Source organism: Passer domesticus, chromosome 1 (assembly GCF_036417665.1).
Source record: "Passer domesticus isolate bPasDom1 chromosome 1, bPasDom1.hap1, whole genome shotgun sequence".
NCBI classification, from domain to species: domain Eukaryota; kingdom Metazoa; phylum Chordata; class Aves; order Passeriformes; family Passeridae; genus Passer; species Passer domesticus.
Window position 1 is genome coordinate 124,905,317 of NC_087474.1, and position 17,526 is coordinate 124,922,842.

The 17,526-nt window shown below is 38.7% G+C and overlaps 1 protein-coding gene across 1 annotated transcript in view; it reads left to right on the forward strand.

The window, feature by feature from the left end:
• CLVS1 (clavesin 1) overlaps nt 1-17,526 on the forward strand; it is a 100,241-nt gene that overhangs the window by 17,424 nt on the left and 65,291 nt on the right. Inside the window, exon 3 of the mRNA XM_064387380.1 lies at nt 16,866-17,040. Coding sequence (XP_064243450.1) covers nt 16,866-17,040 — 175 coding nt within the window. The remainder of the gene's footprint in view (nt 1-16,865; nt 17,041-17,526) is intronic.

Consider the following 17,526-nt stretch of genomic DNA (forward strand, 5'->3'; position numbering starts at 1 on the left):
TTTTAAATTTTAATACTTCCTTGATATATTATTTCCCCAGGCCATGATTTATTTTAGACTCTTTCCTCTGAACTCTGAGCCCTGTACCAATTGCATTTTACAGTGAAATACCTGCTTTTTTCACTCTGGCAAGTGCTGAGCATCCTCCAATTCCAGCACCCTCAGAACAGCAGAAGGAATGCTTAGGAACTGGTGCTGTTAGCAGACCAGGTGATCCCACAGGAGTTACAGCAGAGAGCACGAATTTGGTCAGGATGTGAATGCTGTGGTGGCTGCTCAATTTCCTGGAATACCTGAACAGCACACTGGGGTAAATTCTACCCTCTCACCACAGTCACCCTGCTTCGGGGCATTTCTTTGCCATGATGAGGGTGGAGGATGAAGGGGACATGGCTGGTCCTGTGGTGGTGAGAGTACCAGGACCATGGGAAGCTCTCAGTGATGTGGGAAATGAAGTGATACAAGCACCCAGCTGCCACATACTCCTAAAAATTTAACCAGCCAGATAGAATAGAGGGCAGGTGAAAGGATGAAGGAGTAAAGTCATTCCAATAAATCAGATAAAAAATGTGAATTGTTAAAGGTCTTCTGTATTTTGCCTCCTTTGTCATGGTTAAAACAATAAAAGAGTTGGAGCATCATAATTAATATGTCATGACTGGAGATTTGTTTCCTAAAAGTGAGAAAATGGAATCATTTCCAAAGAAAGATGAAATTTTGGTCTTAAATTCTGATTGCACTCTCACAGTTTTTGGTTTTAATAAGAGTAGCAACCATAGAGGCAGCAGAAAGCAACTACCCCTTGTTCACGGACCATGATGATTTCAGCTCTGGAAACTTCCTGGAGGGTCCATTTGTTGCAGGGACAGAGGGCAAAGCAAGCCAGTTAGCCTCCTGCTGACACTATTTCCTATGTAACTGCTTATGAAAAGTGTCCATGCTGAGCAAACTAAAGCCAGTAAAGATTAATTTTAAGGAGAAAGGTAATATGTAAAATGTTTTTCTTTATAGAGAGATGGTATCTCTTTCCCACTATTCCATTGCAGAGGATGGCACTTGTCTGTGCATGCATTAACACATGTGGTGCCAGTTTCTTTCACATGTGCAGTATAAATCACAGCACCATGTAGAGTTATGATGCTAGAAGTTAAATAACAACCTATTTGAAAAGGGTATATGGAGTATTTATGTAATATCCCATAATTACATATTTGGTCCCAAAATACCTTTAGGGACCAAAACTGAATATTTGATTGAAAGTGTAAGCTGGTGACTGCCATATTGACATACATAAGAAGAATTACTTGATTCTCAGTGTCAAATTAGTAGGGTCTCAATTTCAATCTTGCCAACCTGCTGTATATCAAACCTCGTATTCCTGGCAGGAGAATTTTTGGTCTGATCTCATAGAACGACTCTCAAGTGTACTTTAAAACACACATAGTCTCACATAAGGCACCAAGACCTGACGGTAAGAATTAATGAAGCAGGAAGATTGTTTAAAACCTTTTTAAACCAATGTGCTTTTCTTCATTGTGTTCTAGCTACAAGCTATCCCCACACCTTCCTCCTTCTTTCCTAAGGTAGTCCTGTGCTCTTTTCCACAAAGTTGTAATCTCAGCTTCTCTGGTTATATAGCATGTCAGTAGAGGAACCGAATTCCATAAATTCAACTGTGAATGAAGTAACATAGTAAAAAATAGTAGAAAAAAAGGGGCAACAACACAAGGCCACTGCTATGGAGTGATCAGAAACATTTGTTCCCGTTGACAGGGCCAAATATTTCACTGTTTCCTTCCTCCTGGCTGCCTTTAACAGCAAGTCCAAGAGATGCCAGTCACATATTTTAGATATGCACAGATCAATCTACAGAGTATGTGTGCTGCCGACATTACTTCAGAGTGCTAGGCTATGTGGTAGCACACAGGATTGCTTTTGTAGGGTTATTTCTAACCAGGAGAATGTACACCTAGGAGTGATAATCCCATCTAAGTCATCTTCATCCTCTCCTGTTATCTTGGAGCTGTGGTACTCTAAGCTGTTCCCACTTTGCAAGGTTTCTCCATAAGTGTGCATCGCCTTGCTTTCCCAGGGTTAATCCTACCTGTCTGTTGTATAGGTACAAAACAAGAAATGTGATTTATAGTGAAAGAGAAACAGACTGATGAAAAATCCTGTTTCCAAATCTACTGCAATATTCATTTGAAAACTAAGTAAAAAAGGAGGAGGAATAAACTCTGACCTAGGGAGAGATGGTGGGAAATCTTTCCATTTCTTAGGCTCTCATTTACATGTAAGCCACTTCTAACTGCAATTTAAATTCACTTTTATTCTGATAAAGCCTTCAATTCTGTTTGAATAAAAGAGTTGTGCAAGTCTGGGGAAAATGGCAATTTGTGTATGCTGTGCTGCCAATGAATGCCTTTTCTTTTTCCAGCATCTTATTGTTATTCTCTGCTGAAACACATATGCAGGTACATGCACATTCTTTCAGAGAACATTTTACATGAATCATTTAAAGGTACTTCAGGATAATTTTGGGATTTACTTCAGAAAGAGGCTTAGAAGATGTAGGCTCCAGATTAAAAGCCAAGGAGACTTGTGAGACACCAGACACACCTGCCATTATTGGTTTAGTCCTGGCTGACAGGTTTGTCTCTACTGAGATTTTCTCGCCTCTTGATTTCTTAAATCAGGTGTTCATGGGTAACTAATATTGACTGGGCACAAAAGGATTTGAGGGTGAAGGATGGACTACAGATGAAATTATGTACAGCAAAGTGATACCACTGGGGAAGCAAAGAGTCTGGGCTGTATTACTGGAAGGTTTTCAGCAGGACAGCAGGAGTTACTCACCTTTACCCACCTCAACTGTCCTGTAACATAAGCACAAGCACAAGAGACAAGTCTGAGCTGAGTCAGAAGAACAGCGCAATGAGAAGTGTGGAAAATATGACAATGCCATACAAGTTGAAGATAATAAGAGGTGGGACTCAATTATTCCTATATATAACAGTTTACCTTAACAAAATGTGGTAATGAACAGTGGATATAGAGAATAAAAGAAAAATTATCCCAAACTCTAAACAGAATTTGATTTCCAAATATTAGAAAACAGTTTGCAAGGGCTAAGATGCAGGTAACTGTGGCATTCTGTGGGCTCCTCATCAGCAATGATGCTACTGATACACTTTTCTTCAGACATTTGCTTAAATATCTTATGACTCAATACACTTATCATGCAGAAATGAAGGCAGTACATTTACTGGGCCATTAAACACTGTCACAAAATATTAACCAAAGCTAAGTCAGCCTAATGCAAGGGAATGGAGTGGTCAAGGGTTCTGCCAGATCAAAATGAGCAATCACAGAGAGTCTGAAATGTGTTTTTGTGGAGTGAAACTTACTGGAATAATTTTGCAAAGACCTGATCACTTGCAGTTATTCTTTAGTACTCCACAAGGCCTTTTTAGTAATCTGGTGAAGTCAAAATGTTGTCTGGAATAAAGAGAAGCATGCACTAGAGTTACTTTATGAAAATTAATTCTGCTGTTGTAACAAATGTGTCCTAAGGCTGTGCAGAGATCTATAAAATAGACTGTCCCTACCTGATTTTCCCCTTTCATTATGGTCTAAACTTTGAGACAATAACATACAAAAAAAGAACAACCAGTATACAATTAAGAAACATGGCAATTTTAAGAAATCATCCCACAATACCATGAAAATATCTCTGATGACATCTCATGAAAAGCAGGCTTTGCAACTTTAAACAAAGTTAAAAGTTTAAAGATTAAAAAAATAATGAAAGATTTTCTGGTTTGTTTCATTTTTTGGTTGGTTCGTTGATTTTTTTTTTTTTAATGGAAAGGAAAAATGAAAAAAATAGGTATTATTTGTAAAAAAGCTAATACAAATGATTACATGTAAATGCTTTCCACAGACAAGAGGAATTAAAGGAATTAAAAACAGGAAGTGATTTATTTGTTCAAGATTTGTTCATTTGTCCCTAATATAAAGTTTTTCTTCTGGAATTTTTCTCAAGACTCTGTAACTATATTTGCTGTGGCAATTTCTACTGATCCTTTTTCTGCCTCTTTTTGGCTCCTTTTTGCAAAGCAGGATCTTCCTGCTGTCTTGTGTCTTTATTTCAGTGCTTGTGTTTGGAGTAGAAGTCCTGGTTGCTCCAACTATCTCATTCCAGAGCTGCTTTCTTCAAATACCAGCACAGGGTCTGGCAGGACATCACTGTGCATTGAGTTCAAAAGCACTGGTTTTTTACCTATTATGTTCTGCACTTAATTCTTGCATATGTTCCTTCATTAATAGTTATTTATTATTGAATTAGAAGTGCAGAGGCATGGCTTCAACTAATCACATTTCTTTGGTAATTCTCTGTATTGACTATATGAAAATTCTTATTAGAGGTGTGAAAAATTATTTTTAATTATTTTAGTTTCATAATTAAAATAATACAAACAGAAATAGAAAAGTATAAATTACATTGGCATTTTACAGTTTCCAGTTGGTTAGAAACTCAAAATGCAACCCTTCCCCCCAGAAACAGCAAACTAGAAACAGCAGTTGCCAGAAAGAAGAGACTAAATCTCCACATAAATAAATATACTCCATTGTTTAGAGGTTGGAGTAATTTAGGAGGTTGCTGATAACTTCTTTAATAGGAAATTAATGAAACTTTTGTTTTAGAATCCCTAACATTGCAATTCACGTGAAATTCTCTTTTCAGCTCAACTCACTTTACTGGTTTATGAACCACTTAGATGACTTTTCTCTGGATATTCCTAAGAAAATTTTATGTTCTCCCCAAACTAATTATATAACATTATTATTCCAGGGCAAGGACTACACTGAACCTGCAGCCCTCATCCTACCCTGCTGGGAATTGCTGGCATGTGCCATAAAACTGTACTGGCTTCAGGGGAATAAGGATATCAGGCTGGGTTTCTTTTCTCCATTACCATACACCCAATGCAAGGCTCCACAATTCTATTTCTGTTGCCTTTGGGATCTCAGCTTAAGCAGTTACTACTCACTATTGCTGCCAGCACATTACACCAAGGTCTACCCCATCCCATTCAAGAATAATCCTTCATGCTGCCAGATCATAGAATTAGAAATCTTAGTTAAAAGGCAGAGTTTGTTTCAGAAATTTAAGGTTTCAAATCCAGATAATGAACTATAAGTAAAGCACTGATTAATTTCTTCAGGTAGATTGACAGATCTTTTTCTATTTTTTTTTAACAGTAGAGAAATAATGTATTAAGCCTCTGCATTCACATAAATTGAAGTACTCAAAAATTATGAATACCTGTCTCAGAATTTTAAAATAAGTTTAATTTTCCCTTTTCTGATTATTTAAAATCATACTTCAAAAATTGATTCTAGCTTATTTTGTCCACTGATCCTGCACAAAAAGCATTTTAAAAACAATTGCAACCCTGGCAGTTTCTAATTTTCAATTTTCAGCCTGAACTTTAAGATTTTTTGTTCCATAATTGTTTCATCTATTTTGAGAAGACCAGTGTCAGCACTGTTGTATCTCTGAATGAGCTGGGCCAGTGACATTAATTTGTTCAGGTTGCTGCTTTGGAACAATTTCAGGGGAGTTATGCTAGGCTAACATTGTTTCCCTTTGACCTTCAGTTCTCTTGGGAGACTGTAATTTGCAATTTGAAGGCCAAAAAACCACCCCCAAAACCCCAACCCATTACGAAGGACTATTTTTTTCAAAGGAACCTTGTACATCCCAGGAATACTCACATTCTCATTTTCACAGCATCAGGTGGTTGCAGCCATCTCAGGATCTCAATATTTTTTATTTTCTCAAACCCAACCAATTCTGCCTAAGTGGTGGCAAAGTCCACAGAAAAAAAAAGATTTTTACCTTTTGTTTGGGTCTGGGTTTGCTCCATTGCTGCTATCCACACAAAAATACCCTCAGTGAAAGGCTTGTAACACCACATAGAAGAGCACTGATGATCTTTGGTTTCTGTATTCAGTAATTCCCCTTCAAAAAGAGCAATTGCTGGTCTTGCCCAAGATGTCACAGTGGTGATCGTTTGGGCTGCCTACAGAATTACATGCCTAAGGTTTCTATTGCAACATGGTTGAGGCTGATGATGTCATTCCATAATTTTCATTTTTTACCAGTTACTTAAAAAATTTGTTCAGTTATCATATTTTGTTGATTGACATATCGGGGAACCATGTGTCCTTGGAATCCAGACCTCCCAGAGCAACTTCTGTCAGCTGTTGTCCACATAGGAGGTTGGATATCCAATTAAAATCTGGGTCAAATGTAGAGAATGTGAGAAAAAAGACATACCTTTATTTAAATTTCACTGGTGACATATCACCAGATTCTTCATTGCTGGTTGGATCACACCCTATTTTTACCTCACTAAAGTTTCTGTAAAGTCTGCAGTCTTCTACAGACGTGGTTTATTTGCTCCTTCTGTAGAGAAAAAATAAATCTGCTTTTTAAGGGGGAATGGTTTTTGCTATTCATTCCTTCACTTTCTTCAATGAAGTTATGTGAAATATGATCCACTCAAAAGGATCTAGGGTGAAAATGCTCATTTTTCTTGAGCTTCATGGCACTGTATATCCTTTTCAGTATAAGTGTGCAAAGTGGTTTCTTTGTGGCTGGCAGCACCATGATTCTATATGCTTTTATCAGTGTTTATTACATAAATCTACACAGTTTCATTTTTTTTCCCTGGTCTTTCTCTCCTGTTCACTCGAATCATCATAACAGGTTTTCAACATTGTTTCTGCAGAGACATGCAGGTAATTTTTTCTAGACTGCTGTCTTATGAATCTTTATTGCATCTGTTTTGAGTTCCCCGGTGATTATTTCTACATCAATAATATCAAGTTCCTCCATCTTGTCAGCTATATCAAGGTTGCTTATTGTTCCAGTGGGAAACCTCTATGATATATAATACTTGACACAATTTTTCATTTATTTATAAGGAATTATTAGAATATTTTTGTGTCTGTCTTTTATGTGCCCTGAAGGCCTCTAACTAAAACAAATTATAAACCTTATTGTGATTGACGTGAGTTTTGTACATATTTCTAATACCTGCTACTTTCACTGCCTGGATTTAAGCTGAGGCATAAGCCAAGTATATGCCCTTTGCCTGATTTAACAGCCAGTTTAGGTGCTTACTAATGTATATTTGCGTTTCTACTTTCTGCCACTTCTTCTCATGTCCTGGTAACCTCTTACCCCAAGTGTATCTCAAGAGATAAATTTTTTGAGGCTTTCTGGGATGAGTAGCCAGGTGCTGTTTGAATGTCCACAAACAATAATATGACTTTTGTCATACTGAACACAGCACTCTCAAAATATATCTACATTGGTGAGCAGTTATTTGATTTTAACTTTACTATTTGATCTAGTCATCATTGAAGTCTGCTGTAAGAGTGATTGATTGCAAGCAAAAGGACAATTAGAAAATTTTCTTGGAATTTTTAAACGTAAAATATGCAAATATGCTATTTGGTTAGCTAATAAAAGATCTTCCTGTGAACTTTTTATTAATTTTTTAAAAAGATACAGCTGAAGTTATTTATTTTGCGAATGAAAGGCGTCCTGATACTTTAGACAGAGAGTAGGATTTGCAAGTGGCAAAATTATGTTATCATAACACCCAGTAGTAATCTTTTGGCAGACAAGTGAGGTGAATGGTGGTGTGACAAAAAAATAAATGAAAAGTCATGCAGGTTAGTGAGGAATAGCAAACACTGTGGAAAACTCTAGAACTGCCTAGAAAAACAGCATTATTGTGCAAAGAAGTAAAAAAAAAAGTTGGATTTTAATATGTGGCCACATATGATATGGAGATCCTTCACCCTTTCTTAACTCTGTGCACTTTTGTCTGGATTTTCAATTACTTTTAACCTTTTAAGAAAAGCATTGTGTCATTATGGACATCATAATTAAGACGTGTACTTATTGTGCAGAGGTGGTCAGGAAAGTTAATTGGTAGGCTGCATTAAGAATGAGATGGAGAACAAATAGGAAAACATAATAATTTCTTTTATGCATGCTGATATTCCAAACTCACCTTGAATATGAAATTCACTGTATACTGTCTTATTTCAAAAAGAAGGGGAAGTAAAAAAAGTACAACTATCTGACCAAAGAAAAAGAAAAGACAATGAAAGGAATTAATTAGTGTTATGAACAAGTGAGGTGACTGCATCAGGAAAGAACAAAAAGTTCAGGACTATTTCAGATGGGAAGATGTTGAAGATGCAGAGGAGATATAACTAGAGGGGACATAGCAGAACTCCACAGAGAAAATATGATGCCAGGGAAACTGAATCAGTGGTGTCATTTGTACCTTCCAACAACAAAGCAAAGGAGCTGTAAAATTGCTTTCAGCCATTAAAGAGTAACTTCATAATGTTCAAAAGAAGATCCCTTCCCTTTCTGTAATGAAAAATTAACTTGTGAAATGCAATGGTGCAAGAAATTGAGCAAATAGCTTAGTGTGATGCAAGGATGCAAGAGGGAATAAGAGAAGGCTGTGAAATCACACAGAGTAAAATAAACAAGAGGTCATCAATCCTAATGATTCTGGCCATAGCCATTCATGTGCCAGCCATTCATTTTGTTCATTATCACTACAGCTGTGCTTTGAGGAAACCATCACAACACTGGTGAGATCACCACAGGAGATTAAAAACTACCTCCTAAATGGGATTCTGATCTGTGTGCTACCACAAGGCATCTCCTGAATTCCCAACAGTGGAGGCCACTAACCTGAAACCACCACGGACTCCCTGGCTCTGCTCATGCTGGAATGAACTCTCTGCCTCTCTTCCCCATGCTCCTCACAGGGACACTGCCTTTGGGAATAGCCAGGCAAATTACAGCAGTGGCTCTGTCAAACTGATTTATTGATTGCACTTTGGGGTTGTAGAATAGGCCGTTTAATAATTTCCACAATATCATAACACACGCCTGTGATTGTCACTTATTCCTTCTCAACAGAGAAATTTACACGATGCCCAAACATGATGTGACCCTGGGTGCTAAAAAGGTGAGAAAATCACCAATATGAATCTCAGAAATACGTAATTCCTAAAGGAACAAACCAAACACACAGCCAGAGGAACGGTTCTATTGCACCTGAGACTGAATTCTGGCCTTTTCTATCAGCAGCAGGCTGCTGAGCAGAGTTGTACCCTTCTGGGAGGCCAGCCAAGCCCTGCTGCATCCACAAGAACTCCTTAGGAGCAGTCAAAGAACTTGTGCTGTGATAGGTTGCCATCAGTTTCCTGCTCTGTTTGGGATCAAATTTCTGGAGAGCTCTGGGAGGGATTGTTTTTTTAAGTCTTGGGAGTGTAAAAATTCTGTGCTTTATCTTGGACTCATCCCCTGCTAAATGGTGTGACACTTCTGTGGGCTGAGGCAAAGGGAAGAACAGATGCCAGCTTCCCTTGGGTGGAAGCTGGTTCTATCATTTGTCTGAAGAGCCCCACCACCACAAGTGTCTCTCCCAAAACCCAGGGTCTGTGAAGGTGCCTGTTTGTCAGCCAAATTACATGTAAGAAAGGGTCCTTGCCCAGTCACATTAATATCAGGAACAAAGTATTCATTTGGTAAGGGTGCCTGCAATATGAATGAGTGCATGTAGGAGGAGGTTCGTAGCACAGACTTGAATGCAGAATGTGTAATTCGTGGGCTATTGGTTGCTATGGAGTCCAACTGAAGTGGAAACTGACAGCAAAAAGAAAAAAAAACCTCATAATACTTTTATGTACAAGAACCTCTAGCAGAAACATAACAAGGGAACATTTTTATATCTTCAAGGAAGTCACCGAGAGGCAATTTTTGCATGATAAAAAGAAAAAAAAAATGCAATGTTTTTTCTCAGGCTTGTACATTTCCTCTTCACTGGCTGTGGCAGAGGCTTCCAGTTCATTCTAAGCAGGAATTCAAAGCTAGCCAGATATCTGTGTGTGAATGGCCTTCTTTCAGTTATGAACTAAGCCATGCATTTCTAACATTAGAAATGTGAAGTACAATTCAGGTCTCAGCTTAGTCTATGCTATTCTTTCCAATATCAAATGCACTGCCGGACTAAGCGCTTCTGAAAAAAAACCAGTACACTTATCTATCCAGCCTGTTGTCCTGGATGTAAAGTTGCTTGTGAATTTTATTTATAGAATGACACAGATGCTGTGGGGAAAAACTTGCTATCTTTTCATTACAAAACAGGGGAAATGCTTGTTTGAAGCTGACATACTGGAACAACCAAAGATAGCTACGCTGGATGCGACAGAAGAATTAATTTGGAGCTCTGACATTAACTTAATGTAACCCGTGTTTTACTCAGTAGGAGTTTCCTGTGCATGTATTCTGTTTTGACAGAGGAAAAAAAGAATTAATTTAGCTTGGGCATAGCAAAGAAGGATTTGGTACCTCAAAAAATAAGAATGTCCTTATATTTTTGTGTTATAATTTTTCCACTTTGCATGTTAGTGAATCATTCATATTTCTTGCAGCTAACAAGTTTAGATGGCTTTGAATTATTTTATGAAGATAGTTACCTACAGCGGGCCAAAATATTCTTTGCAAGCATTTGCTGCTAATGCAACCCATTTCCTTGAACTGAAGGCAAGCCATGCTAATTCCTGCACATTTATGTGCTATTCAGACCTCAGACAGAGGAGACAAGCCCTCTTCAGTGCATGACTCAGCTGTGAGCTCCTCTGTTTGACTGTTCATCCTCTCTAGAGCAGGGTTAATCAAGTGGGTCCCCATGTTCATTTGTGATTCTTCATGCTGAGCTTATTTTTCCTGATTATTCTTTAGCCAAGGGCTGCCTTGAATTGTGCATATGAGAGACCTTTCCTCACCAAAAGTGATAAGCTGTGAAGATCAGGTCATGCAGCACCTAGAGTGATTGCTATTTCCCTCTGATACTGGAGAGGCTTGATAGTTGCTCAGGATCATGAGTTTGAATCAAGACATGAATCCTCAAGGTCTGTGTGTTAATAATTTCTGGTACTGATTTCAGCAGGGGTGAGGTTTAATTTTCTAAAATAAATACGCACATTTAAAAAATACAGATTTTTCCAAAGAGACAACAATGGAAGTTGGAGGCTTTCTTATCAATACTTCATGAGCAGAAAGGAGAATTTAATCTGATGAAATAAGTGACTTCATATGATTTATGAACACCTTTTCAAAGCCGACTGTTGACTACATTCCAGGGGCTTTATTTTATTAATATTTCATGTATAACATTCTTCGGCTGTGTTTGGGAACAATTAAAAATGTGCCTTCCTGGGTTCTCCTTGTCCACCTGTGTAGCCATGATATTTTCTGAAAAATCCTTTTGCCAGGATTTTTTTCTGCTGAGAAGCTGAGGAGCCTCAGGAAAAAAAAATGTAAACAAAAACTATCTGCTGCTGTGGAAAGCAACAGATGCATCTGTGATTGGTGCATGCTGGTTGTTTCTAATTAATGGCCAATCACAGTCAGCAGGCTCAGATTCGCTGGGAGTCATGAGCTTTTGTTATCATTCCTCTCCTGTCCTTTCCAGCCTTCTGATGGATCCTTTTCTCTCTATTCTTTTAGTATAGTTTTAGTATATCATTTCAATATAATATATATCATAATCTAGTAAATCAGCCTTCTGAAACATGGAATCAAGATTCTCATCTCTTCCATCGTCCTGGCACCCTCGAACACAACCATACACCTGCATGGATCTGCTGTGTTGCTCATGTCTCCCTTCCTAAGCTTTTCATAGCATCATGGAATCATTTAGGCTGGACAAGTCCTTTAAGATCGAGTCCTACTGTTAACCCAGCTCTCCCAAGTCCACCACTAAACCATGCCCCTTAGTGCCACATCTACACACCTTCACATGTCTCCAGGGCAACCCTTTCAGTGAAAAAGCTTTTCCTAATATCAAATCTAAACCTCTCCTGGAAAAATTAAGGCCATTTCCTCTTGTTCTGTCACTTGTTACCTGAGAGAAGAGACTGATCCTCACCTTGACACCTTTTTTCAGGTAGTTGCAGAGAGTGGTAAGACCTCCCATGAGCCTCCTTTTCTTCAGGCTAAACACCTTCATCTCTCTCAGCCACTCCTCACAAGACTTGTGATCCAGACTCTTCACCCATGCCATGAACCTTTCATAGACCTGCTCCACACCTCAGTGTCCTTCTTGTAGTGAGAGACCCAAAACTAAACACAGAATTTGAGATGCAACCAGCTTCTTGAGCTTGGAGTAGCTCAAATAATTTGGGGCAAGTTGAAGATGTGTTTCTGGTCCTTTTTTCTGCTTCCTCTTCTGTGTTTTACTCTCACTGGGATCCTCCTTGCAGGGCAGTGTCAGCTCTCCCCACTTAGAAGCTAGATATGCATTTTTGCTCTCTTGGTGATTTTTTGTGTATGGAGGGAACAAAGCAAGATGTGGTCTCTTACTTGATTTGTGTCTATGCCATGTTTGCAGCTTGCCAGATGTTATGGAGCTTTGGCCACCTTTTCAGTATTAGAAGAGATAGGCTCTTACTGCATATTAACTTAGGGATATTAAGCTGAATTATCTGCAACTGCCAAGATAGTGGCCCTGGTCCAAACTTTTTTAGTCTGCTGTCTTGTGGGACAGTCAGGATTTGTAGTGACAGTTTGTTTTTACTTGCTACCAGACAATCTTAATGGCTTCAGCTGCCAGTACTTCTGTACATTCGTACTTTTTGCTATCTGAATAATCCAATTAATTTTACTAGCATGCCTAAAACAGAGCCTATGCTTAGTTATTCAGAAAGAATAATGTCAAAAGCCTTTACTGATGCTGTCTTCTCCAAAATGTATCACTTTCTTTCAGTATGTCTTAGTTGACCCCTTATTTTCCAACAGTCCCTCAGCTTTGTGGATCTCCTCAAAATGACTGGTGGCAGATACATGCAAATGGAGCATTTAATTTCCTTGCAATGTCTTTATCCATTTTAATTGTTCCCATTGCACCCTGGTACTCCACTGAGCCTTCTGGTTCTCTCACAGCCTGCTTACACCTCTTATAATTAAGCAATTTCTTCTTATTTATTTTCATGTTATGCCTTTGGCTAATCTCCCCACCAAATCCCTCGGCTAAACCATCTTCATTTTTTGTGTTACATTATTGTTCCTTACCACTAGCTTATGTTGGGCTAACTTCCCATTTTCCAAAAGGTATTTGAAGAGTCTCTTTTGTGGTACCTTTCAATTCAGCCAAGGCAGATAAGCACACTCTCTCCCTCCTCATTTTTCTCTTTCTGGAGCTTGTGCAAATCTTTTGTAACTCATTAGTGGCTCACTTCAGTAGGCTCCATGCTGAAACCTTACAGGACCTTATACATTTCCCTTTGTGTAATTGCAATTTATTTCGCTTTTTTTTTTCTGTGTGAGAGGGTTAAATTGGTGAGGAGGGGAAGGGAATGTTAAGCAAAGGAACAAAAGTGATGGACTAATAAAAAGTTGTTCTGTGTTCATGCATAGGAAATTATTTGGATGCAAATCAGTCACACAGCTGAATGATTTGTCTCAAAGCCCCAAGACTCAAGAGCAGAGGGTTTAAGACTCAAGTGGCACTCTGTCTGATTTCTATCCAGGCTCTGCATTCACAGAACAGTGTGTCTGCAAACAACCCACCTGGAGGACTTGTGTGCTGCTTTCGTGTCTCCCTGTACTCATCAGAAAAACGTCTTTGTGCTCACTCTGAGCTATTTCCTACACCATGTCTTCAAATTGCAAATACACAGAAAGAGGAGGGATGTAGGCAGGGACAGCCAGGTTGGTTGCAAACTAAGAAAATTGAGTGCCGTATCTCCCTGGTAAATAATTTCTACTAAAATACAGGAAAGTACAGGTGAGTAATTGTTTGATAAATTGGCAATTTATGTAGGCATTCAAACAAAAACTGGAATTCCTCAACACAAATCCAAGGAGAAGGTTTTGCACTGAAATATTTCCATTGTCATTTAGAGTTTGAGTGGATTACAGAAGATGTCTTATATCCACCATTTCCAGACAGACCCACTGGAATCATTACACAGATTTTAAAATCATCAGTGCCAGCATGATCATGAATATAAGTTTGAATGTACTCTTAAGAAAACTTCTTCCCAAAAATGAAGGATGAAACCTTTTTTTTTTTTTTTTTGTCACAATGTACCCCTGTTTAACACCTTTGTCCATAAAAACCATCCAGTTCATTCTAGGTTTTGCAGCTGTGGGATTGAGGTCATAATTATTCCATCTTCCCCAATGCAGACAGTCAATGATATAATTCTGAATTGATGCCAACAAGAATGCAAACAATGCTGGCATGTATGTAAGGACACTTTTGGAGCCACTGCACATGACTGGAAGTTTCCATGGGGCAGTTCTTGTGGAAGGCTCACCACCCTGAAGGAGGATGCTGGGATAGTGTAGGATATATTACATGGATATGGTCTAGGGCTATGTCCTGGTTTAGGGCATATTTGGGATGAAACTTCCAAAGAGGTCCCTCTAGAAAGCAAATTCAAGTGATCCTTCTCCCATCTGGTTCAGGAAAAGATTTCCTTGGAGAAAAGTGGAAAAAACCCCTGTTTATTTAACCAGAAAAGTATTCACAAGCACAAAAAATGAACAATATTAAACAACAAAACCTCTTGCTGTTCTGAAGAGATGGCGAATTCAGAAAGTAATTTTGTGGTTTGTAGCTCAGCTCTCTCAGTCTCTTATCAGTCCCTCCAGCACTGGAAATGCCACGTCTCACGCCCCGGTGGACCACAGGTTTGAGCTCCCAGTGTTCTGCTGGGTTTTCAGTCCAGAGCAGGTTTGATCAGTTCCAAGAAAAAGAAAAGCCACAGTCTAGGGAACTTCACTGCCTCAGCTAATTAAAAACTAACTAAATAGCAAAGGAGAACTCTCTCCCACTGTTCATCCATTCTGCAGACAACACAGTCCAGGAGCAGGAATGTGGAGGAGTGAGTGCAGCTCTGAAAACAAACTCCATGGTTCTTTTCCCCCACTTTGCTCTCAGAACCAGTCTTAAAGCTGTGCAACTTAATATCCAGCATAAACAGAAGAGATGACAGGGGATATAAGCATCATGAAGTCACCCTAGAACAGGGTATATTTGGGGTTTTTTCACCAAGTGTGGTCATCTGATGCTGCTGCTTGAAAGTCATCACCATTTCAGCTAAGCAGTAGGTAGTATATGACAGGTTTTTTTAAAAAATATTAAAGTACATGCAAACTGCCAATCCAACCAGTACACCATCACCTGACATTGCTAAGGAAATACTCCTTATTTTAGCTGTTTAGCAGAGCTTCCCCATAGGATTTGAAAAGGTCAAGGTTGTCCTGTATCTGTAAATGAGGGAGGGGTGACTTGGTATGCAGCAAGAACAATACTAGGTATCTTTAAGCTCAATAAGCTCAATTTATTGCCCCAAAAATTATGCTTCAGAGAAGCTTCTAACTTTTGCAGAATGACAGAGTCCAGAAGCAGCTTTTGCAAGGGATCAAATCTTTAGAGAAGGAAGGTACATTTCCACTCAAAACCTATTGAGAGAAAAGAGAAAGAATTAGAGAACACTTCACCATTTACTTTTAATAGAAATTTAACATGTGATGATGCCATTCAGGGATAGAGGCCAATAGTGGAGAAATTTATTTTGACTGCACATACCTTTTTCTCTCTCAGGCAGTATTTGAAACAATGCTCTTGAAGTTTTGAGAGGATTTGTTTTAAATTGACAAAACCAGCAGAAAATAACTAAATTAAAATCTCAATGGGAGAACATGGTATGAACCTTCCCTGTAAAAGACCTCAGGCCTCATGAAAACTTGAGAATTATGCTGACGTAAAGCGGATTGCACTAGCAGTATATTACAATTTCATTTTACATGAGGTTAAGCTGCACTTTGTGAAGCTTTCCTTGCTTGTTGATCTCTAATAGAATGTATCATTTGTAAATTATCTTAATGAGAAGGACAGATAAGGAGACCACCTAATTCAGCTTATTTGAGTAGTATGGACTACTAAAGTCATTGCTTTTTTGAAATGGAAGTAGTAAGAAGATGGAAGTTGTGAGCAGCCTAGGCTTCCCAGAGCAGACTTTCACATGAAAGGAAATATTTCAGCACTTTCTTCCCTTTTACTTGTTATATGCTTCAGGCCCTCCAAGATTTTTAATTATTCTCCTAGAGCTGAGGGAAGCCTTGTGGCCAGCCTACTGTAGCTGATAATTAATAAAGAGCTTTCATTTTGAGCATATATAGCCATTTTTCATCATGCATTTGGTTTGCAAAAATAAGAGAACTGTCAAACTGTATTGTGTAAAGCCTTGGATCATTCCCTACACTCAAGCAGGAAGGCACAGAACCTAGTTGTATGATATCTTTTGTATTAATATTGTACTGATTTATTTCCTTTTCTGAAAATAAGGGAAACAAAAAACTGGTAAGAAGAAGAGGAACAAACTTGTAAAGTATATCTGAACGAGCAAAGATTTAAATTCATAGCTTGAATTTGTTTCATTTTATCACAGAAAAATAGTTTTCCAATGTAGCTTAGCTAAAATCTATTGGAAAGACTACTAGCAAAATTGAGGAGATCTCATTCAGTTTTTATTTTATCCATTAGTGAGCAGTATTTATCACACCAAGCAGTTTTAGAGCAGGAGCTCTTTAAAGACACCTCTGAAACAGCTCTTTTTCAGGGTTCTACCAGAATAAATTCCTGTCCTTCACTCATGCCCCACCCATAGTAAAACTGAGTGTCTTGAAGTTTGAAGACAACTGCAATCATTGATTTTTTTTTTTTCTGCTTTTGCTTTAGGAACTCCTTCATAGATATCCTTCGGGCTATTCTACTTTCCTTGGAAGTGCTCATTGAAGACCAGGAGCTTCAGATAAATGGCTTCATTCTAATTATAGACTGGAGCAACTTCTCCTTCAAGCAAGCCTCCAAGCTTACACCATCTATCCTCAAACTGGCCATTGAAGGGTTACAGGTAGGTGGAGGGTAACACATGTACCTGCAACTTTTATTGCAGTGATTTTTGCTTCATCAGGCCCTGGGCAAAGTGAGGGGAGGAGAAAATAATCCAGAATGCTTTAATGTTCCATCCACTTGCTGCATAGATCGATTTTCAGACATCCCATTTTGTCTGTCTTTCACTTTTATTTCAGCTGTAAATCAATGTAGCCGGTACGTGTGTTACTTACCACAGCATTAAGAAGGAGGGTTAGAGATTTGAGGTTTAATCCATGGGAGAATTTGAGGGGATTAGAATCCCACAGCAGTGTCTCCTTTCTGGAGTGTGCAAGCACATGTCTATGCAGAGGGAGGGTAAGAGGAGATGAGAGCAGCTCCCTCGGCAGATGGAAGAGTGCTGCTGTGTTCACAGGGATGCGTTTGAGTAGGACGGAAATGAGGAAGAGGGAGGACAGGCTCCGTGTTGTGGCCTCATTCTGACTGCCTTCATTTGTCACACAGG